General features: G+C 43.4%; 1 protein-coding gene across 9 annotated transcripts in view; it reads left to right on the top strand.

Annotated features, from left to right (window-relative positions):
- The window catches only part of HUWE1 (HECT, UBA and WWE domain containing E3 ubiquitin protein ligase 1), an 84721-nt gene that overhangs the window by 53254 nt on the left and 15252 nt on the right, over positions 1 to 16215 (top strand). For 8 of the 9 annotated variants that reach the window (XM_066580712.1, XM_066580711.1, XM_066580705.1 and 5 more), the window contains 20 exons: positions 23 to 234; positions 1009 to 1191; positions 1313 to 1485; positions 1778 to 1923; positions 3123 to 3180; positions 4164 to 4262; positions 4382 to 4515; positions 4645 to 4813; positions 4947 to 5175; positions 5264 to 5442; positions 5569 to 5658; positions 7167 to 7321; positions 8563 to 8608; positions 9299 to 9577; positions 9699 to 9948; positions 10522 to 10655; positions 10746 to 10960; positions 11044 to 11332; positions 12582 to 12684; positions 13900 to 14443. In XM_066580712.1, coding sequence (XP_066436809.1) covers positions 23 to 234; positions 1009 to 1191; positions 1313 to 1485; positions 1778 to 1923; positions 3123 to 3180; positions 4164 to 4262; positions 4382 to 4515; positions 4645 to 4813; positions 4947 to 5175; positions 5264 to 5442; positions 5569 to 5658; positions 7167 to 7321; positions 8563 to 8608; positions 9299 to 9577; positions 9699 to 9948; positions 10522 to 10655; positions 10746 to 10960; positions 11044 to 11332; positions 12582 to 12684; positions 13900 to 14443 — 3687 coding nt within the window. The remainder of the gene's footprint in view (positions 1 to 22; positions 235 to 1008; positions 1192 to 1312; positions 1486 to 1777; positions 1924 to 3122; positions 3181 to 4163; positions 4263 to 4381; positions 4516 to 4644; positions 4814 to 4946; positions 5176 to 5263; positions 5443 to 5568; positions 5659 to 7166; positions 7322 to 8562; positions 8609 to 9298; positions 9578 to 9698; positions 9949 to 10521; positions 10656 to 10745; positions 10961 to 11043; positions 11333 to 12581; positions 12685 to 13899; positions 14444 to 16215) is intronic. The other variant, XM_066580704.1, reaches the window with a different exon arrangement.

Below are 16215 nucleotides of genomic sequence, written 5' to 3'. Positions count from 1 at the left end.
GTAATTCTGTTAATTCTGACAGGATTGTAGTGTCCTGGCTTTTGTCCTGGATCATCTCCTTCCCCACACTCAGAATGCTGAGGACAAGGACACCCCAGCCTTGGCACGCCTGTTTCTAGCCAGTTTGGCTGCAGCTGGAAGTGGTACTGATGCACAGGTGGCACTGGTGAATGAAGTAAAAGCGGCACTTGGTCGTGCACTAGCAATGGCTGAGAGTACAGAGAAGCATGCCAGGTAACGGTTACCATAACAGCTATTTATGCCAGTAACTGATTTGATAATTGTGCTTAAGGAAATGATGCTTTGTGAAACTTCACAAATTTATGTTCATTTAAGAGAGAATATCAAGGGTGACCTCCGTTCTTGGGATCGGTGAGGGACCCAGCAGTCGGACTCCCACCAGTCACCTAGATAACCCCTATCCTTTGGTTGGGGGATAATTTGTTACAACCCGAATACCCCTTTAATACTCGTTTGATTGCTTATACAATATACTGCAATACTTCAGTATTGCAGTTCATTGCATTTCTGCACACATCCTATTTAAGCCCTGGGCAAGATTTAAGAGGCAAATGTCAATGGTAATCCTGGAGATCTTCACAAAGCGAGAAAATCATGGGTGGCCATTCAGGAAACAGAGGGAACTCCCTCCCTCTGTCGGCTCATTTTCATACGTTGCTTCCAGAACTCCTAGCAGCCTCTATGGGGTTAACTGAGACTGGCGTAATTGCCAATCCCACACCCAACACCCACTGCGCTGTACAGAGATACCCAGCATCTGCCGTACATGTGCAGCAGATGTCAGGGAAGGGTTCAATGTAACCCACATTACTGTTCTTCTGTTTACAAGTGGTTGATTCAGTCACTTGATGTTTGTACGGCATTTGCTCACCCATTGGATTTAACTCGGCCCGATACGCATGATACGTGAGGCACAAGTACTTAGTGTGGTGATGGAACTGTTTTTTTAGTATTGCTCATTGACCTCAAGCTGCTGTTCACTTTCAGGTTGCAGGCGGTGATGTGTATTATTAGCACTATAATGGAGTCCTGTCCGTCCACCTCGAGCTTCTACAGCAGCGCTACTACTAAAACTCAGCACAACGGCATGAACAACATCATACGGCTCTTCCTGAAAAAAGGTCTCGTTAGTGATTTGGCAAGGGTGCCTCATAGCCTAGATTTATCAAGGTACGAAAACAGGCTTCCTTTCTATAGTTTCTATGAGTGATTAAGGAGGTGATTTGTGTTACCGCCAGTGTTATGTGGCTTTTCTATTGTAATGAACACTTTGATTTATTTTATTTTGCAGCCCAAACATGGCAAACACTGTGAATGCAGCACTAAAGCCTTTAGAGACGTTGTCCCGTATAGTGAACCAGCCAAGCGGTTTGTTTGGGAGCAAAGGCACATCTGGAAAAAATAAGTCCGAACAGGACACCCATGGAGCTCCCAGAGACCCAAACAGTAACCAGACCGATACAGGTACCATGCAGTAAAGTCACAATACACCTTCCTGTTAGGCCTCCCTCACACAGATGTTTGTTTCAGCGTTTAGCGCTGTCAGAGGCTCCCATTGTTTTCAATGGAGCCTTTCAGACAGACGCTCGATCGTGGTAAATTTTCATTGATGAGGAGTGCTAAATGCCGGTGTCAGACGCAGCGAAAGTAAAACGTCACAAAGCCCCGTGATTTAAATCGCCGCACTTTCCGCAACGCATGTGTGAGGGGGGCCTGATAGTAAATTTTATTTATACATTCTCTGTGGATCATTTAGGAGAAGCAGGAGTTGAAGCTCAGGAGGAGGACGCAGATGTTTCCCAAGCTGAAGTGGCAGATGGAGATATTATGGATGGAGAGGTAGAGACGGATGCTGTGGTAATTGCTGGGCAACCAGAAGTTCTGAGCACCCAGGAAATGCAGGTGAGACTTGACTATATGATGTCCTTCTCACTTTATGAATACATTAATTTGTTTTTTAAACACCTTTTGCACATTTTTTTTTTTTAATTGATCATTTACTTTCTTTACTTTTTGTTCCCGTTTTCAAAAAATCATAGATTTTATTTTATTTTTTAGTCCCCACAAACTGGCGATCCTCTGATCGCATGTACAATATATTGCATTTCTGTAGGCAATCTATTAAGGCATGCCGCAGGCACATCTTAAAGGGGTTGTCCCGCGCCGAAACGGGTTTTTTTTTTTTTCAACCCCCCCCCCGTTCGGCGCGAGACAACCCCGATGCAGGGAGGTAAAGAAAGCTCACCGGAGCGCTTACCTGAATCCCCGCGCTCCGGTGACTTCTCTACTCACCGCTGAAGATGGCCTCTTCCTCCGTGGACCGCAGCTCTTCTGTGCGGTCCACTGCCGATTCCAGCCTCCTGATTGGCTGGAATCGGCACGTGACGGGGCGGAGCTACACGGAGCTACACGGAGCCCCATAGAAGACTGCAGAAGACCCGGACTGCGCAAGCGCGGCTAATTTGGCCATCGGAGGGCGAAAATTAGTCGGCACCATGGAGACGAGGACGCCAGCAACGGAACAGGTAAGTATAAAACTTTTTATAACTTCTGCATGGCTCATAATTAATGCACAATGTACATTACAAAGTGCATTATTATGGCCATGCAGAAGTGTACAGACCCACTTGCTGCCTCGGGACAACCCCTTTAATTGGCATAAATACAGGGCAGTCATGGGGGCCTTCATAAGGCCTAATGCTGCCTTGATAGTTGAACAGCACCCTATAATGTTGGGGGGAGTGAGAGCTGTTTGGGAGACAGCTCTGTTGGGCCATGCAAATGCCATTATCAGAATTTAACAGTGGTATCTAAATGATTACCAGCCGTGATTGCATCAATCACATGGACGGCACACAGATGAAATGCAGTCCTTTTTTTGTGGATGCAACACAGATGAGATTATTTTTTATGCTTCTGTACCTTTTGGCCTTTAGAGAGCATCAAGATGAGGATGAGGGATATACACAGCAGATCTATGGGGGCATCCAGGAAGGGAAATCGCACAGACTGTAGATGGGGAGGAATGAAGAATGTAAAAATTGTTTTTCCATGGCAATGGTGTCCATAGCCTTTAGCTATTTTTTTAAATTTTTTTTCAGGTGGAGACTGAGTTGGAAGATCTAATTGATGAGCTGCTAGAGCGAGATGGGGCTGCAGGTACTTTATTTTATTTTACTTACTTTTTATATAGTTGCACTTTTTAAATGAGTTCTTCAGTTTTACACAGACTACCTATGTTATATGTGAGGAATCCCAGTAGCAAGTTTTGTACACATGAAGCATTAAAACGCACCTCTTGAAATTTAATACACCTTACCTGTATTGTACAGGTGACCTACATTCTCCACTGTAAGTCAGCAGTCCTCCATTCTTGCTAATTTTCAGCTGGGGTCCCCTCTCACATTCATAACTTATGAAAAAGAAGTTGTTTAAAGTGTTCCCAAGTTTTCTAAAATATAACCATTCTCCTTACACGCTCATTTGCTCTTGTTTGCACAGTTTTAAGTTCTGATTTTCAGGTGGTCTTTCCCATTTTTCTTCTGCTCTGATGTTTGCTATCTTTTTTCCAGGCAGGGAGTGTGCCACAAACCTAGCCTTTTGCTAGTAGTTCCCTGTTCTGTACTTTTTTTCTTTATTTCCCATGCTACATTATTTTGTCTCTGGTCCAATCAGCAGGAAGGCAGTATCTTAATTCCCCTCCCACTGCTTTACCAGGAAGATTCAGACACATTTTGGCCATATGGATAGTACACAGTATAATGTGTGCATGCACAGACAGATTGTGGAGATTGGAGACATCGTCTGCGGATCTCAGCCTGTGAGTGCACTGCAGGGAGCCTGTGAAGATGGCCCCATCATCATGTGCTAGTGTCCCAGTAACTACAGAAGCTCCATTACTAGCAACAGGCAGAGGAACTGGGAGACACCAAGTGACAGCCACTTCAAACTTGGTTAACAGTAGTAAAACAAAAATGTAAGATTGATGAGGCACACAGGCTATTAGATGAACAGAATTTGTTAGTTATTGCCCCTTTAAGGCACACCTAAACCAATGAAGGAGCTTGTTAGAAATATTGTACACTTTCTAAAAGTTTTATGAATCTGCTATCTAATTTGAATACCCCCTTCTACTGTAACAGGAGGTCCTGTGGGGGAAGATGAATCACAGGAAGATGTATTGATGGACGAGGCTCCTACAAACCTGAGCCAAGCGTCTACACTTCAGGCTAACAGGGAAGGTATGTCATCCAGTAAGATGCAGTCGAAGTCTTAAGTTTTTCTTTATTACCAGGAATGTTATCTGATGTTAGTTTATGTATATTTGTCTGCATTATCGCTTCCCCATTTCCTGTAACAGATTCTATGAACATCCTAGACCCTGAGGATGAAGAAGAACATACACAAGAGGAGGACAGTAGTGGCAGCAATGAAGATGAAGATGACAGTCAGGAGGAGGAGGAAGAAGAGGAGGAGGAAGATGAGGATGATCAGGTATGTTCTGCAACAGAGCTGTAAAAAAGTGTATGATATTCCTATTAAGTGCTATTCTCTTTTATGATATCTTTGTTAGGTTGAAAAGCAGTACCATACAAGTAATAGATATATATTCTTACTTTTTAGGATGATGAAGAGGGTGAGGAGGGGGATGAAGACGATGATGATGATTGTTCGGAGATGGAGCTGGATGAGGATTACCCTGACATGAATGCATCACCCCTTGTGCGCTTTGAGAGATTTGACAGAGAGGATGATCTCATTATAGAGTTTGATAACATGTTCTCCAATGCCAGTAAGAGTTATATATTTCACCTACCCAAATCACGTTTTTTTTTTACACTTTGAGTTTGTTTTACTCCTGGTGTGCTGCTTTCATTGTATACACTTAGTATATATGGTTAACCATATAGTTGTTGTTTTTTCAGCCGACATTCCTCCTTCGCCTGGTAACATCCCTGCCACTCATCCTTTAATGGTGCGGCATGCAGACCATGGGTCTCTCACATTGGGCAGTGGCACTTCCACAACTCGTCTTGCTCAGGGCATTGGCAGAAGCCAGCGTACTCTTCGACAGATCACTGCTAATGCTGGCCACACCATTCATGTTCACTATCCCGGCAACAGGCAACCAAACCCACCTTTAATACTACAGAGGTGAGATGAACTAATAGAGAGGAGATATGATGATCTGTATATATTATAACTGGATATAGTTCATTCATGCCATTCAATAATCTCCTAGGTTGCTTGGCCCTTCAGCTGCTGCGGACATTTTGCAACTAAGCAGCAGTCTTCCCCTTCAGAGCCGGGGCCGGGCACGTCTCCTGGTTGGCAATGACGATGTCCACATTATAGCTCGCTCTGATGATGAACTGTTAGATGACTTTTTCCATGATCAGAGTACTGCTACAAGTCAGGCTGGTGAGTGACTGTTTAAAGATTCATATGAATGTTCTTCAGTTCCCCAGACTGGTTTCCTTGGCTTTATATAGTTCATTGTTAAATTGTATTCCATATTTATACAATTTTTTTAAATTTTTTTTTAAGGCACGCTTTCCAGTATTCCTACAGCTTTGACTCGATGGACAGAAGAATGCAAGGTGTTAGATGCTGAGAGCATGCACGATTGTGTATCAGGTGAGGGCTGGTGTTATGGTATTGAAATTGTATTCTAATTCATGTGTGAAAAAAGAGACGGCATCAGCTCATGAGTTCCTTAATGTCTTTGCTGCGATGCCCGCTATTCAGATGTGATCTATGAGAAAATCTGGCAAGTTGTTGAATTCCCTGCAGTGCCACCATATTAGATATAAAGTATGACACAGCATCAATTAGTCGCTGGGATGTGTGTGATGCACAGACAAACTGGGTCCTTCAACGCAGAAGAGGCTTTCTCGTCCATGTAATTGGGGAACACTGCAAAGATTTTGGGTATAGCTGCTGTCACTAAGAGGTGGACACGAAGCAAAATGCTACTACCAGCTACACCTTGTTCAGCCACTAAGCTAAAACAGTTTTAGCTTGGTGTCCATAGGAGGCAGAACTTCTGCCTTGCAGGTCTGGCTGTCCTTCTGTTAGGAATTCTCCTTCTTGTTTTGGACTGGGCATACAGGAAGACAAGATCTCTTTGTGGCCCCACTAAGGAGGGGCATCAGGTGGGTTCTAACCTCCCCCCATTGGTCTCCCTGCCTCCAAAATAAATGGTGGCACAGATGAGTATTAAATCATTTGTGACCTGCCAGTTTAGGATCCTTTCTGATCTCACATTGCCTGACTATAGCACGCCCTCCCTCACCAAGGTAAGATGTGAAGGGGGATTCCTGCTGGATCTGGGATGCTGGCTACTTTTCTAACTGGATGGCTATTATTACCTAGGTAAGAATTCTCCTGCCTTTTTTATTTTTCCTGTAGGATTCCTTCCACTTTTCATGATCCGTGCCCCTCAGTCCAGTATATTTTGCTGGGGTTGGGGGGGGGGGGGGGGGGGGCGGGGGAGTGGCGCCTGGTCAGTATTTCCGCTCCGTAGCCCAGTTTAACGCACGGCCACAATTTTTAATGGCTAAGGCCTCATGTCCACTAGCAAAATTGAATTGCTGATTCCGCGCATTCAATTTTGCCCATAGGGAATCATTGGCCCATCCGCAATCAATTAAATTGAATTTTGCATCCGCAGATGGCATTTTAATTGATTTGCGTTTTTCACGCGCGGGGAAAAAAAAACGCACCATGCTCCATTTTAGTGCGGATCGGCCACATTGCTATCAATAGGTGCAGATATCCGCATGAAAAAAAAAACATTTAAAGCAAATCCGTGCGGAATCTGCTTCAGAAATCTGCGCTGATTGAATTTTTCTAGTGGACATGAGGCCTAAGTGGTTCTTTTCATCCCCTCGACACCCCCATGTGTCTGCCGATTTGTCCTCCAACGCGAAAGATGCTCTTTTCTAGCTGCTCTCCATTCTAACAGTGGGGTCCCTATTTTGTTACCCTTTTTTACATTCGTGCCCTGAATCCCGAGCATATGAACAGGGGTCATAGAGTTTATGGCAGAGAACCTCTTTCATTTTCTCCTAGCGGTACAAAATGTACATTTCCAGCTGAACATTTACAGAATTATTTGATTCTTTTTGTTTTTCTTTGAATAGTGGTTAAGGTTCCCATAATTAACCACCTTGAAGCTTTGCGGGATGAAGAGCTGGAGGAGCGGCGAGAGAAAAGGCGGAAACAGCTGGCAGAAGAGGAGGCAAAGATGGCTGAGAAAACTAAGGAAGAGAAGGACTCCAAAGATCAAAATCCTCAGGTCTCCTGGCTTTTTATTTATTTTTGTACTTGCACGTACAATTACTTACTTTTGTGGCTTAGAGGGATGTGTTCATTAAAAAAAAAAAAGTTTAAACAAACTTGGTCCGACATTGGGCTTTTGAAAGAACTTTTATGTTTAATCAATTTTTATTGAAGCATTTTAGTTTTTACAGAACTAAAGCTAAACATTTACAATCATTGCTATAGCAAATATCAATCATTAAACCACTTACTACAACTGAACAGAATCGGGTAATTAAGTAACAGTGATAAATTCCTGATGCTGCTAATAACCTGCAATCAGTATCATTGTCTATCAACTGAACCAAATGTTGTATGCATCTGATCTTTCCTGATAATCATAGCTCTTAGTACGGCTACCATACTTAAAAAAGAGGTGGGAGGAGGGGGTGAGAAGGAGCCCTCATTCACACACCATACACACATCAGGAGGAAAGGAAAAATACATAGTTTAAGTACATATATAGAAGAGAAAATATGTGCTTATCACCATGAAGCATTAACCCTTTCCAATCCACTGTCTGACCTCTGAAGACATTATGATTGAAGGCTGTACAGCTCCGATGTTGGAAGACGTCCGTCGGGGTTCTCTTACTGTATATTGTCAGCCTCTCTGCTGTCGGATCCTATCCAACATGTTACCTCATGCAGTACTGGCTTTAGCCAGCATATAGCGCTGTTGTATAACACTGGTAAAAGAGTAAGCCTCCTAGGAAAACCAGGATACCAATTGGGTTGGAAAGGATTAATATTTCTCTATTGGCCTTTCGAAAGGAAAACCGATCCTAGACTGTAGTCTGCGGGTTTCCAATCAATCTTCCACATTCCAGAGATTTCTGGAATTGCATCCAGGGACGCCAAAAGCCTATAAACTTCTCCCGACCGGCCCTCTCCTCCTCCGCCACCAACTCCTCCATAATCATCAACCTCCTGTATTCACTCCACTGTTGACGGGATCTTTTTGTTTTTTCCAATATCTTGGTATAACTGAGCGTGCGGCTGTTAAAAGGAAACATAGCCGATGCTTTTTGATAGCAGACACTGAACCAGGTAGCATAGACAGGAGTGCCATCTGCGGGGAGGGAGTAATAGAGCTTTTAGTAATTTTCATGTAATTGGAGAACACCATACCCCATAAGGGCACAATGCTAGGACAATTCCACCAAATATGCAGCATTTGAAAGGACTTCTATAATTGTTGTTTTTTCCTTACCCTAGGCTGCCAACTCCAAGAGGAACGCCTCATTTGAGCTGAGTCTTGCAGGTATTTCTTCTACTTGGTCGCTTTTTATTCTTTTTCTCTCACAGGAACCAATGACAGAAGATTACTTGGTGCTTCAGGATGAGGTAGTAGATTGTATAGTTTTTGGGGTCACACCCGATCTGGGAGATAACTATACAGTTTACTGTCTTTCCTGCGGTATCTGACTGCAGCATTTACGGAGAGTGAATTCATATTTTAGATGCTTTTTTATTAATGTTTAACCACCTTTGTGTGTCAGATCTGTAAGGCATTTAAGGCGATATGGTAAGTTTTTTTGCAACTTGTTCAGTTCATCGACCTGCTGGAGTGACTTGTAAGTGGCTTCTGCCCTCTTCAGGGTGAGGTAGTAAGTTGTATTGTTGAAAGGGGCAGGGATTTTTGCCCCTATTTTGGTGATAACTATACAGCCTACTGCCTTCCTAGTGGTGTGGCCTTTTTTTCATGTGTCCAAAAAATGCTGAGAATTTCAAGAACTTGGTATAAAATTTAGATCTGTGTATATGTTCCTTGTCACACGATCCATTCTTTAGATTACAAACAGGAATAGTGATTTTATTTTTCATTTGTAATATATTTTAGACATCTTTATATGAAACCTAATTGATACCAGCTATTGTCATGGCTTTCTTTGTAAATGTAAGTGTAAATCAATCTCATGATTGTTTCCTTGGCTCCTTATTGCTACTAAAGATCAAGATGGCAGCGGCCGTCCTGAGAACTTCCCTACTGCCCCATCGTCTGCTGAAGGGACCCCAACAAGCCCAGAACTTGTTCCTTTGGATCCTACATTGCGTGCTCATCCTCCTGAAGCTGCTTTGGCAGAACTTCCTCAAAGCTTGCACACAGAGCCTGGTACCGAGGACACTGGCCAATTACTCATGCCTGCTGATCAAGAAGAGTCTGGACCTGGAAGACCCAATGCAGAGGGGGATGCTACTCAGATGGAGCTATCTCCAGCACCGACCATCAGTTAGTATATGTCTAATGTAGTATATCGCTGTTGGGTTAGTGATCGTTGTACAGCTTGAACTTTGCTAGATCATAAAACCTATTTCGCAGTATTAATTTCTTGTCTGCTGTTTTTCTCTAGCTTCTCTGTCCCCGGAGCGAGCAGAAGATTCTGATGCTCTTACTGCTGTTAGCAGTCAGCTGGAGGGGTCTCCTATGGATACCAGTAGTCTTGCATCTGGGCCCCTGGAGGAAGGAGTTGGAGAGCCATCTGGAGTTATAAACCCAGACCAGCCTCTAGTGGTCACCACAAGTATTGCAGTTGGCCAGCAGCCCGTGGAGCCCTTAGCTGCAAACGATGGTCAGGTGGTGTCGCAGCTTGGTGACGACAGGTATGGGGATAGCAATGAGCACTGAATGTGCTTTCGTTTGATTTGGGAAGAAGGCTGCTTTTATCACTAAGAGCTTACTGCACATGATTATAATAAGGCTCCATGCATAAGCTGCATATTTGGAAGCAAGGATGGGGATGTTAAGTGGCTTTGCAATCCCATATTTAGAGTTATAAAGCTTGCAAGCATGAGCCCTATACTTAAGTAGACTTGGGTGCTTTTCACAGCACTGTAGGATCCCCCCCCCCCCCCCTTATAATTGGGTCTGTTAGGGTTTAGTCAAGGTAACCACCATTTTGCTGGAAAAATACTTTTACGTGCAGTGCGGGTTTTGTTTTGGTTTTTTTTAAAATCTGCAACGTTGTAACAGAGCCTCCGACACAGATGTGATCTTAGCCATAAGTTATACATATTGTCCAAAAGCTATAATGTACTGTTGACTTGTGATTGTATTTTCTGCATCAGCCTCTGCAGTAGTAATGTTTTTAAATATTCTCCATGTCTTAATCGTGCGTGTGTATGTATGTGTATATATAATATATAAAAATATACTCTCTTGCATGTGCTTTTCAGTTCTCCAGTAACGCCCTCTGCTGAAATGCCTTCCACCAGAGACCCCACTGTGGCCCTGTTGGCAACAGATTCTAGTGGTATTCTGGAAGAACCTTTGCCATCCACAAGTAGTGAAGAGGAAGATCCATTAGCAGGTAAGAGACAACTATTAGCAAAAAAAAAAATTAAGTGTTCTTTATATGAGTTCTCACTTACAAAGAGATGAAATTCTATTTGATTTGTAGGTATAAACTTACCTGAGGGAGTGGATCCATCCTTTCTTGCTGCACTTCCAGAAGATATTCGCAGAGAGGTGCTACAAAACCAACTTGGCATCAGACCACCTGCTCGGGCGCCGACTACTGCCCCAGTTATTCCTCCACCAGTTGTAGGCAGTGCTGGTGTCACTGAAGTAAGCCCAGAGTTCCTAGCTGCTTTACCACCTGCTATACAGGAAGAGGTATGCTTGTATAAGCAAGATTGTCTCCTTCTCCTTTTATCTTTTTACTTTATTTTGTAACTGTTTTCTTTCACTTCGAAAAGGTTTTAGCTCAGCAGAGAGCAGAACAGCAGAGGAGAGAACTTGCACAGAACACCACGTCTGACACCCCAATGGATCCAGTGACTTTCATCCAAACTCTGCCATCTGACTTGCGTCGTAGTGTTCTAGAGGACATGGAAGATAGTGTTCTGGCAGTGATGCCCCCAGATATAGCAGCCGAGGCGCAAGCTCTGCGGAGAGAACAGGAGGCACGGCAGAGGCAGCTCATGCATGAAAGACTCTTTGGGCACAGCAGCACATCAGCACTTTCTGCCATCCTGAGAAGCCCAGGTTAATTTTCTTAAACATACTCTATCAACAACTGTTACCAGAGAAATGTTGCAGTAAGGCTTCTCTTAAAGGGATTTTCCCACAATTTTTTTAAATTTTTTTTTTTAAATGGTAAAACCTACAAACTGTCAAAATAATGGGTGTCCCTTGATTCAAGACGGCTGGCAACAGCTTCATTGGAGACTGAATGGAGATTGAGGCATACAAATGCATTGCGCTCTCTCTATTCAATCTATTACGAGATATGGCTCTGCTACTTTTCTCCCTGGCTTGCAGAATCAGGGAATCAAAGGCACACCTTTGCCATAACAGGAGGAGGAGCCAAAGGTGGATCCCTCACCAATAAGAAAATTATGGCCTATCTTGTGGATATGCTTTAAATGTCATGGGTGAGAAAAATCCTTTTTAAAAAGTTGGCGACATCCACCATGTATGTGCAGGGTTTGTATTTCTGAGGCCACTCCATACAAGGTGGATGTTGGGTGTGAAAGACAGCTGGGATCAAAGATGATGCCAACCTCGCATGTTAACACTTTACATGCTGCAACCACTTAGATGGGAGGGGCTGGGGCTACCTCTATTACTTGAACCGTACCTCTACACACACACCCCGCCCCTCCCCCCGCCTTCCCTTCCTGCACCAAGATCATAAGGTGCCTTTCAGTTGCCAGAAGACTCCTAGGGCTACCATGGACTTCTCTCAGTTAAACCTTGACTTTGCCTTTGGCAGTTCTTAATAAGCCATTTTAAGTACAATATGCAGCAATACTGAAGTATTGCAGTATATTGTATAAGTGATCAAATCATCGCAAGTTCAAGTCTCCCTATGACGTAAACCTTTTCTTAATAAAATATTTGAAAGTTCCAATTAAAAAAAATGTTGCTGCATTCGGCAAAAATCCAATCTCTTTAAAAAAAAAAAAAAAGCACTATCTATCCTGTATGGTGAATGCCATCAGAATAAATACACGGTGCACTTTTTTGTCACTAAGTCTCCAAGACACAATGTAATACAAACACATCAAAAAGTCATATGTACCCCAGAGTCGTACAAATAGAAACTACAGCTTGCCCCTCAGAATAAACCTTCACACAGCCCCATAGATCGAAAGGTTAGCTGCTGCCACGGTCTTTGCAGTATCATAGTAACATTGTGTGTCAGACTAGTCTCAAGAACCGTCTATTTTAAAGTATATCAAAGGAAAACTGTTGCATTTTTATAGGTTACACTTATTTTTGTCATCCACAGCATTTACAAGCCGCTTAAGTGGAAACAGGGGCGTCCAGTACACACGCTTGGCAGTACAAAGAGGAAGCACTTTCCAGATGGGAAGCAGCAGCACGCATACAAGGTATAAGGAAACGAAGATTTATAGTTGAATCGCTCCTGTTTCCTAAGGGAGCAATTATAAAAATATGGATAATTGTAGTCATACTATTTGATGACTTTGCAAAAACGTGAACAGACACTTTTTTTGGATTTTTTTTTTTGTTTATCGCAATCTGTCTAAAAGAAAACTGAAAGACTATGGACCTCTCTGTACTGAATTTTTTTATTGGTCCTTTTTAGAGATGAGCGAGCGTACTTGCTAAGGCAAACTACTCGAGTGAGTATTGCCTTATGCGAGTACCTGCCCGCTCGATTCAAAAGATTCGGGTAGGGGCGGGGGAGAGCGGGGAGGAATGGGGGGGAGATCTTTCTCTCACTCGCTCCCCCCGCCGGCACCCGACTCTTTTGAGACGAGTGGGCAGGTACTCGCATAAGGCAATACTCGCTCGAGTAGTTTGCCTTAGCGAGTACGCTCGCTCATCTCTAGTCCTTTTGCTTCCTAAAAGCTTAATAAAGCAAGCTTCTAAATCCTAATTATAAAGGGCCTATATTTTTGTTGCTGTTGAAACTGTAGAACTTTTCCACCTAGATGGCTGCCTTCCTGAATCTGACATAAATCCCACTGATTCTGGCTTTGTCAACCATCTATACTATCCCCCTCCGTACTCTGTTATGTATAGCAGCAGGGAGGAGGAGAAGGCATCTTATTAAGAAAAACCGATCACACAGGCTGTAGATGGGGAGCAAAGAACACACAAAGCAGTCTTGAAGGAGAGCTCACATAGATTGTGTGTAGAGAAAGCAGACCACCCAACTCTGCAGGTGGAGGCGTATCACACACCACTCATCAGCCGTCAGCACAAAGGAGAGGAAACGTACTGGAATTAAAATGTATTGCTATATAACAACTAGTGCACAAAGTAGCATCTTGGACACACGCACCATACTGAAGTATGGGAGTCACATGTCCACATGAGACAAGTCTGAAACCAGGAGTAGGTTGTAAACTGCATATTGGGGTATGAAAGAATCAAGATTGCAGCCTGAAACTTAGTACAACTTTAACTCAAAGTAATTTGTATTTTTTTTTCCACCATCTCAAAGGTGTCCATAGTCTTTTTTTTTTTTGTGTTTTTTTTTTTAAAGCTGTCATTCAAATAGGAATATATTACTTACCCTGTGTATGTTGTCTATTCAGCTATTATTTCAGCCATTTTTTTTCTTTGTATTTCCCCAGGCCTGCAGGCAGTAATGTGGACAGCTTGCTGCGTCTGCGTGGACGATTGTTATTGGATCATGAAGCCCTCTCCTGTTTGCTTGTTCTGCTTTTTGTCGATGAGCCAAAACTAAACACCAGCCGTCTGCACAGGGTCTTGCGTAACCTTTGTTACCATGCGCAGACCCGCAACTGGGTTATCAAAAGCCTTTTGTCCATCTTGCAACGGAGCAGCGAGAGTGAACTCTGTATAGAAAGTCCCAAGACTTCTCTTGGAGGAAGTGATAAAAGGGGTTCCGCCAAGGGTTGTTCTTCCAGCCACGATGGCCGTCCCTTGGAGCTGCTGCACAAAATGGAATCCAAGAACTCTAACCAGTTGTCTTGGCTCTCTGTGTCAATGGACGCCGCTCTTGGCTGCCGAACAAATATATTCCAAATCCAGAGATCATTAGGGCGAAAGCACACAGAAAAGCATGCAGCATGCGGCTCTACTGTTCACATTCACCCACAAGCTGCCCCTGTGGTGTGCAGGCATGTGTTGGACACTCTTATTCAGTTAGCCAAGGTACGTTTTTAAGGATGAATGTTATATGTAATCAATCACTTGGGGACCCCACTGTTGAGCTGTTTGCCAGGCTGCTGCACTAATGTACTGAGCTTATTTTTGCAGAAAGCTGTCAGATCCTTTCTTACTGCAGTGGTTATGTTTGGTATTGCTGTTTAAGTTCCCATTGAAATGAATGGGAACTTTGCCTGTAATGCTAATCCTCGCCACTTCAGTGGAAATAGAGCTGTCTGCTTTCTTTAGAAATCGGGCTCCGTGTATGAGTGTACCAATTCAAACTAGCCTGAGGATAAGCAATCAATAATTTATAACTGGACAGCCCCTTTTTAATACCATTTTTTTTTTCTCAGTACAGCACTCCTGGCCTGTTTCATTAAATACATGCATTCCCCATGAACTAATTATTTATCTTTTTTTTTTCTCTTAACTTTGTTTTGGAATGTTCCTCTTTAAAAAAAAACAAAACAAAAAAAAAACTGGATGTTGCCATTACCTTGTCAAAGGGGTGTGTCTCTACAGTCTGATGTTGTCCACATAGCAGAGGCATGCCCCCAACTGCTAACATCTAGTTAACTTATTCCTAAATTTCTAAAAAGGATAACCAGAACAGTATAATGCTGCATTCTAAGAAAAGATGCTCAAAGTATTCACGAAAACTGACCTGTCAGTAGAGGCGATGGGTCGTCTTTTAACTTTTTTTTGAGTTCTGCTGATGTAAGGGGTAGTTTCACATCGGCGCAGGGATTCCGCTTTCCTACTCCATTCAGGGAGCAAGAAAGGGGAATCCCTGTGGTCAAACAGTTCCATCAGTGGACAGAACCAAACAGCGCCGGATGGACCGCATTAATTATGATGGTGTCCGCCCAATTTCCATCCAACTGACTGTTTTTTAGACGGAAGAAAAAGCGCAGCTTGTAGCTCGCTCTTCTGGTGTCATCAGCCGGATCTACAATGGAACTTCCGTCCGCCGCATGTGATCTTAGATTCACAAGTCTTATAGCCGGTCTTTAAAATGAATGAGTACAACTAAGAAATCATGGATGGAATCGAGCTTTTTCACTGACTGAAGCTCCAAGGCCTGGCTTGCGTCGGTCAAGTAACTTGGCCTAGATCACTAGTACTTGATTTGCCCTCACGGTTTCATACTTGTTTACATTAGTCAATTAACTGGCCCTAGTGAACTGCGCCCAGGGAGAGCAAACCTTCCTTCTCCAGCTATTCTACTTGCTTTATGTACTATCATTTCAGAGTGCAAGGCGAGCGACTATTTGCTCTACCCCCCCCCCCCCCCTCCCCCAGTACTCGCCTGTTTACTGTGCACTCGACCTGGGTGCTTACACTGGCTCACTAGTCATGCTTTTACTAACTTGCCTGTCCAATCAACCCTCTGCTTGACCAATGTAAACCAGACCTTCTTGCCAACAAATGGAAACAATCTGGACATTCAGAGGCTGAGAAGTTCTGGTCATACAGCCAAAAGATTTTTTTTAAATGTAGTGCAGAAAGAGGGATCTATGCTGCTGCTTTTGGTTTCACCCATGTTGTAGTAATCCTTTAAAGGGGTCGTCCAGATACCAGACAACATCTTCCCATAACTGCAACTGTATTAAAATGACAAAAAGAGCTGTACTTGCGCCTCCTCTACTGCAGGGAAACATCACTGTAGCCCCACCGTCCTCCGATTTGTTGGTGGAAGATGTCACGGGAGGTCACCGGTCTGAACTCCTGGCATCATGGCTCCCAGCATGTGAGTGCTGACGCCAGTTGTTGCA

This window comes from Eleutherodactylus coqui, chromosome 10 (genome assembly GCF_035609145.1).
Source record: "Eleutherodactylus coqui strain aEleCoq1 chromosome 10, aEleCoq1.hap1, whole genome shotgun sequence".
Classification (NCBI taxonomy): Eukaryota; Metazoa; Chordata; class Amphibia; order Anura; family Eleutherodactylidae; genus Eleutherodactylus; species Eleutherodactylus coqui.
The sequence above is the reverse complement of the archived record's forward strand: the minus strand, read 5'-3'. Positions and strand labels throughout refer to the sequence as shown.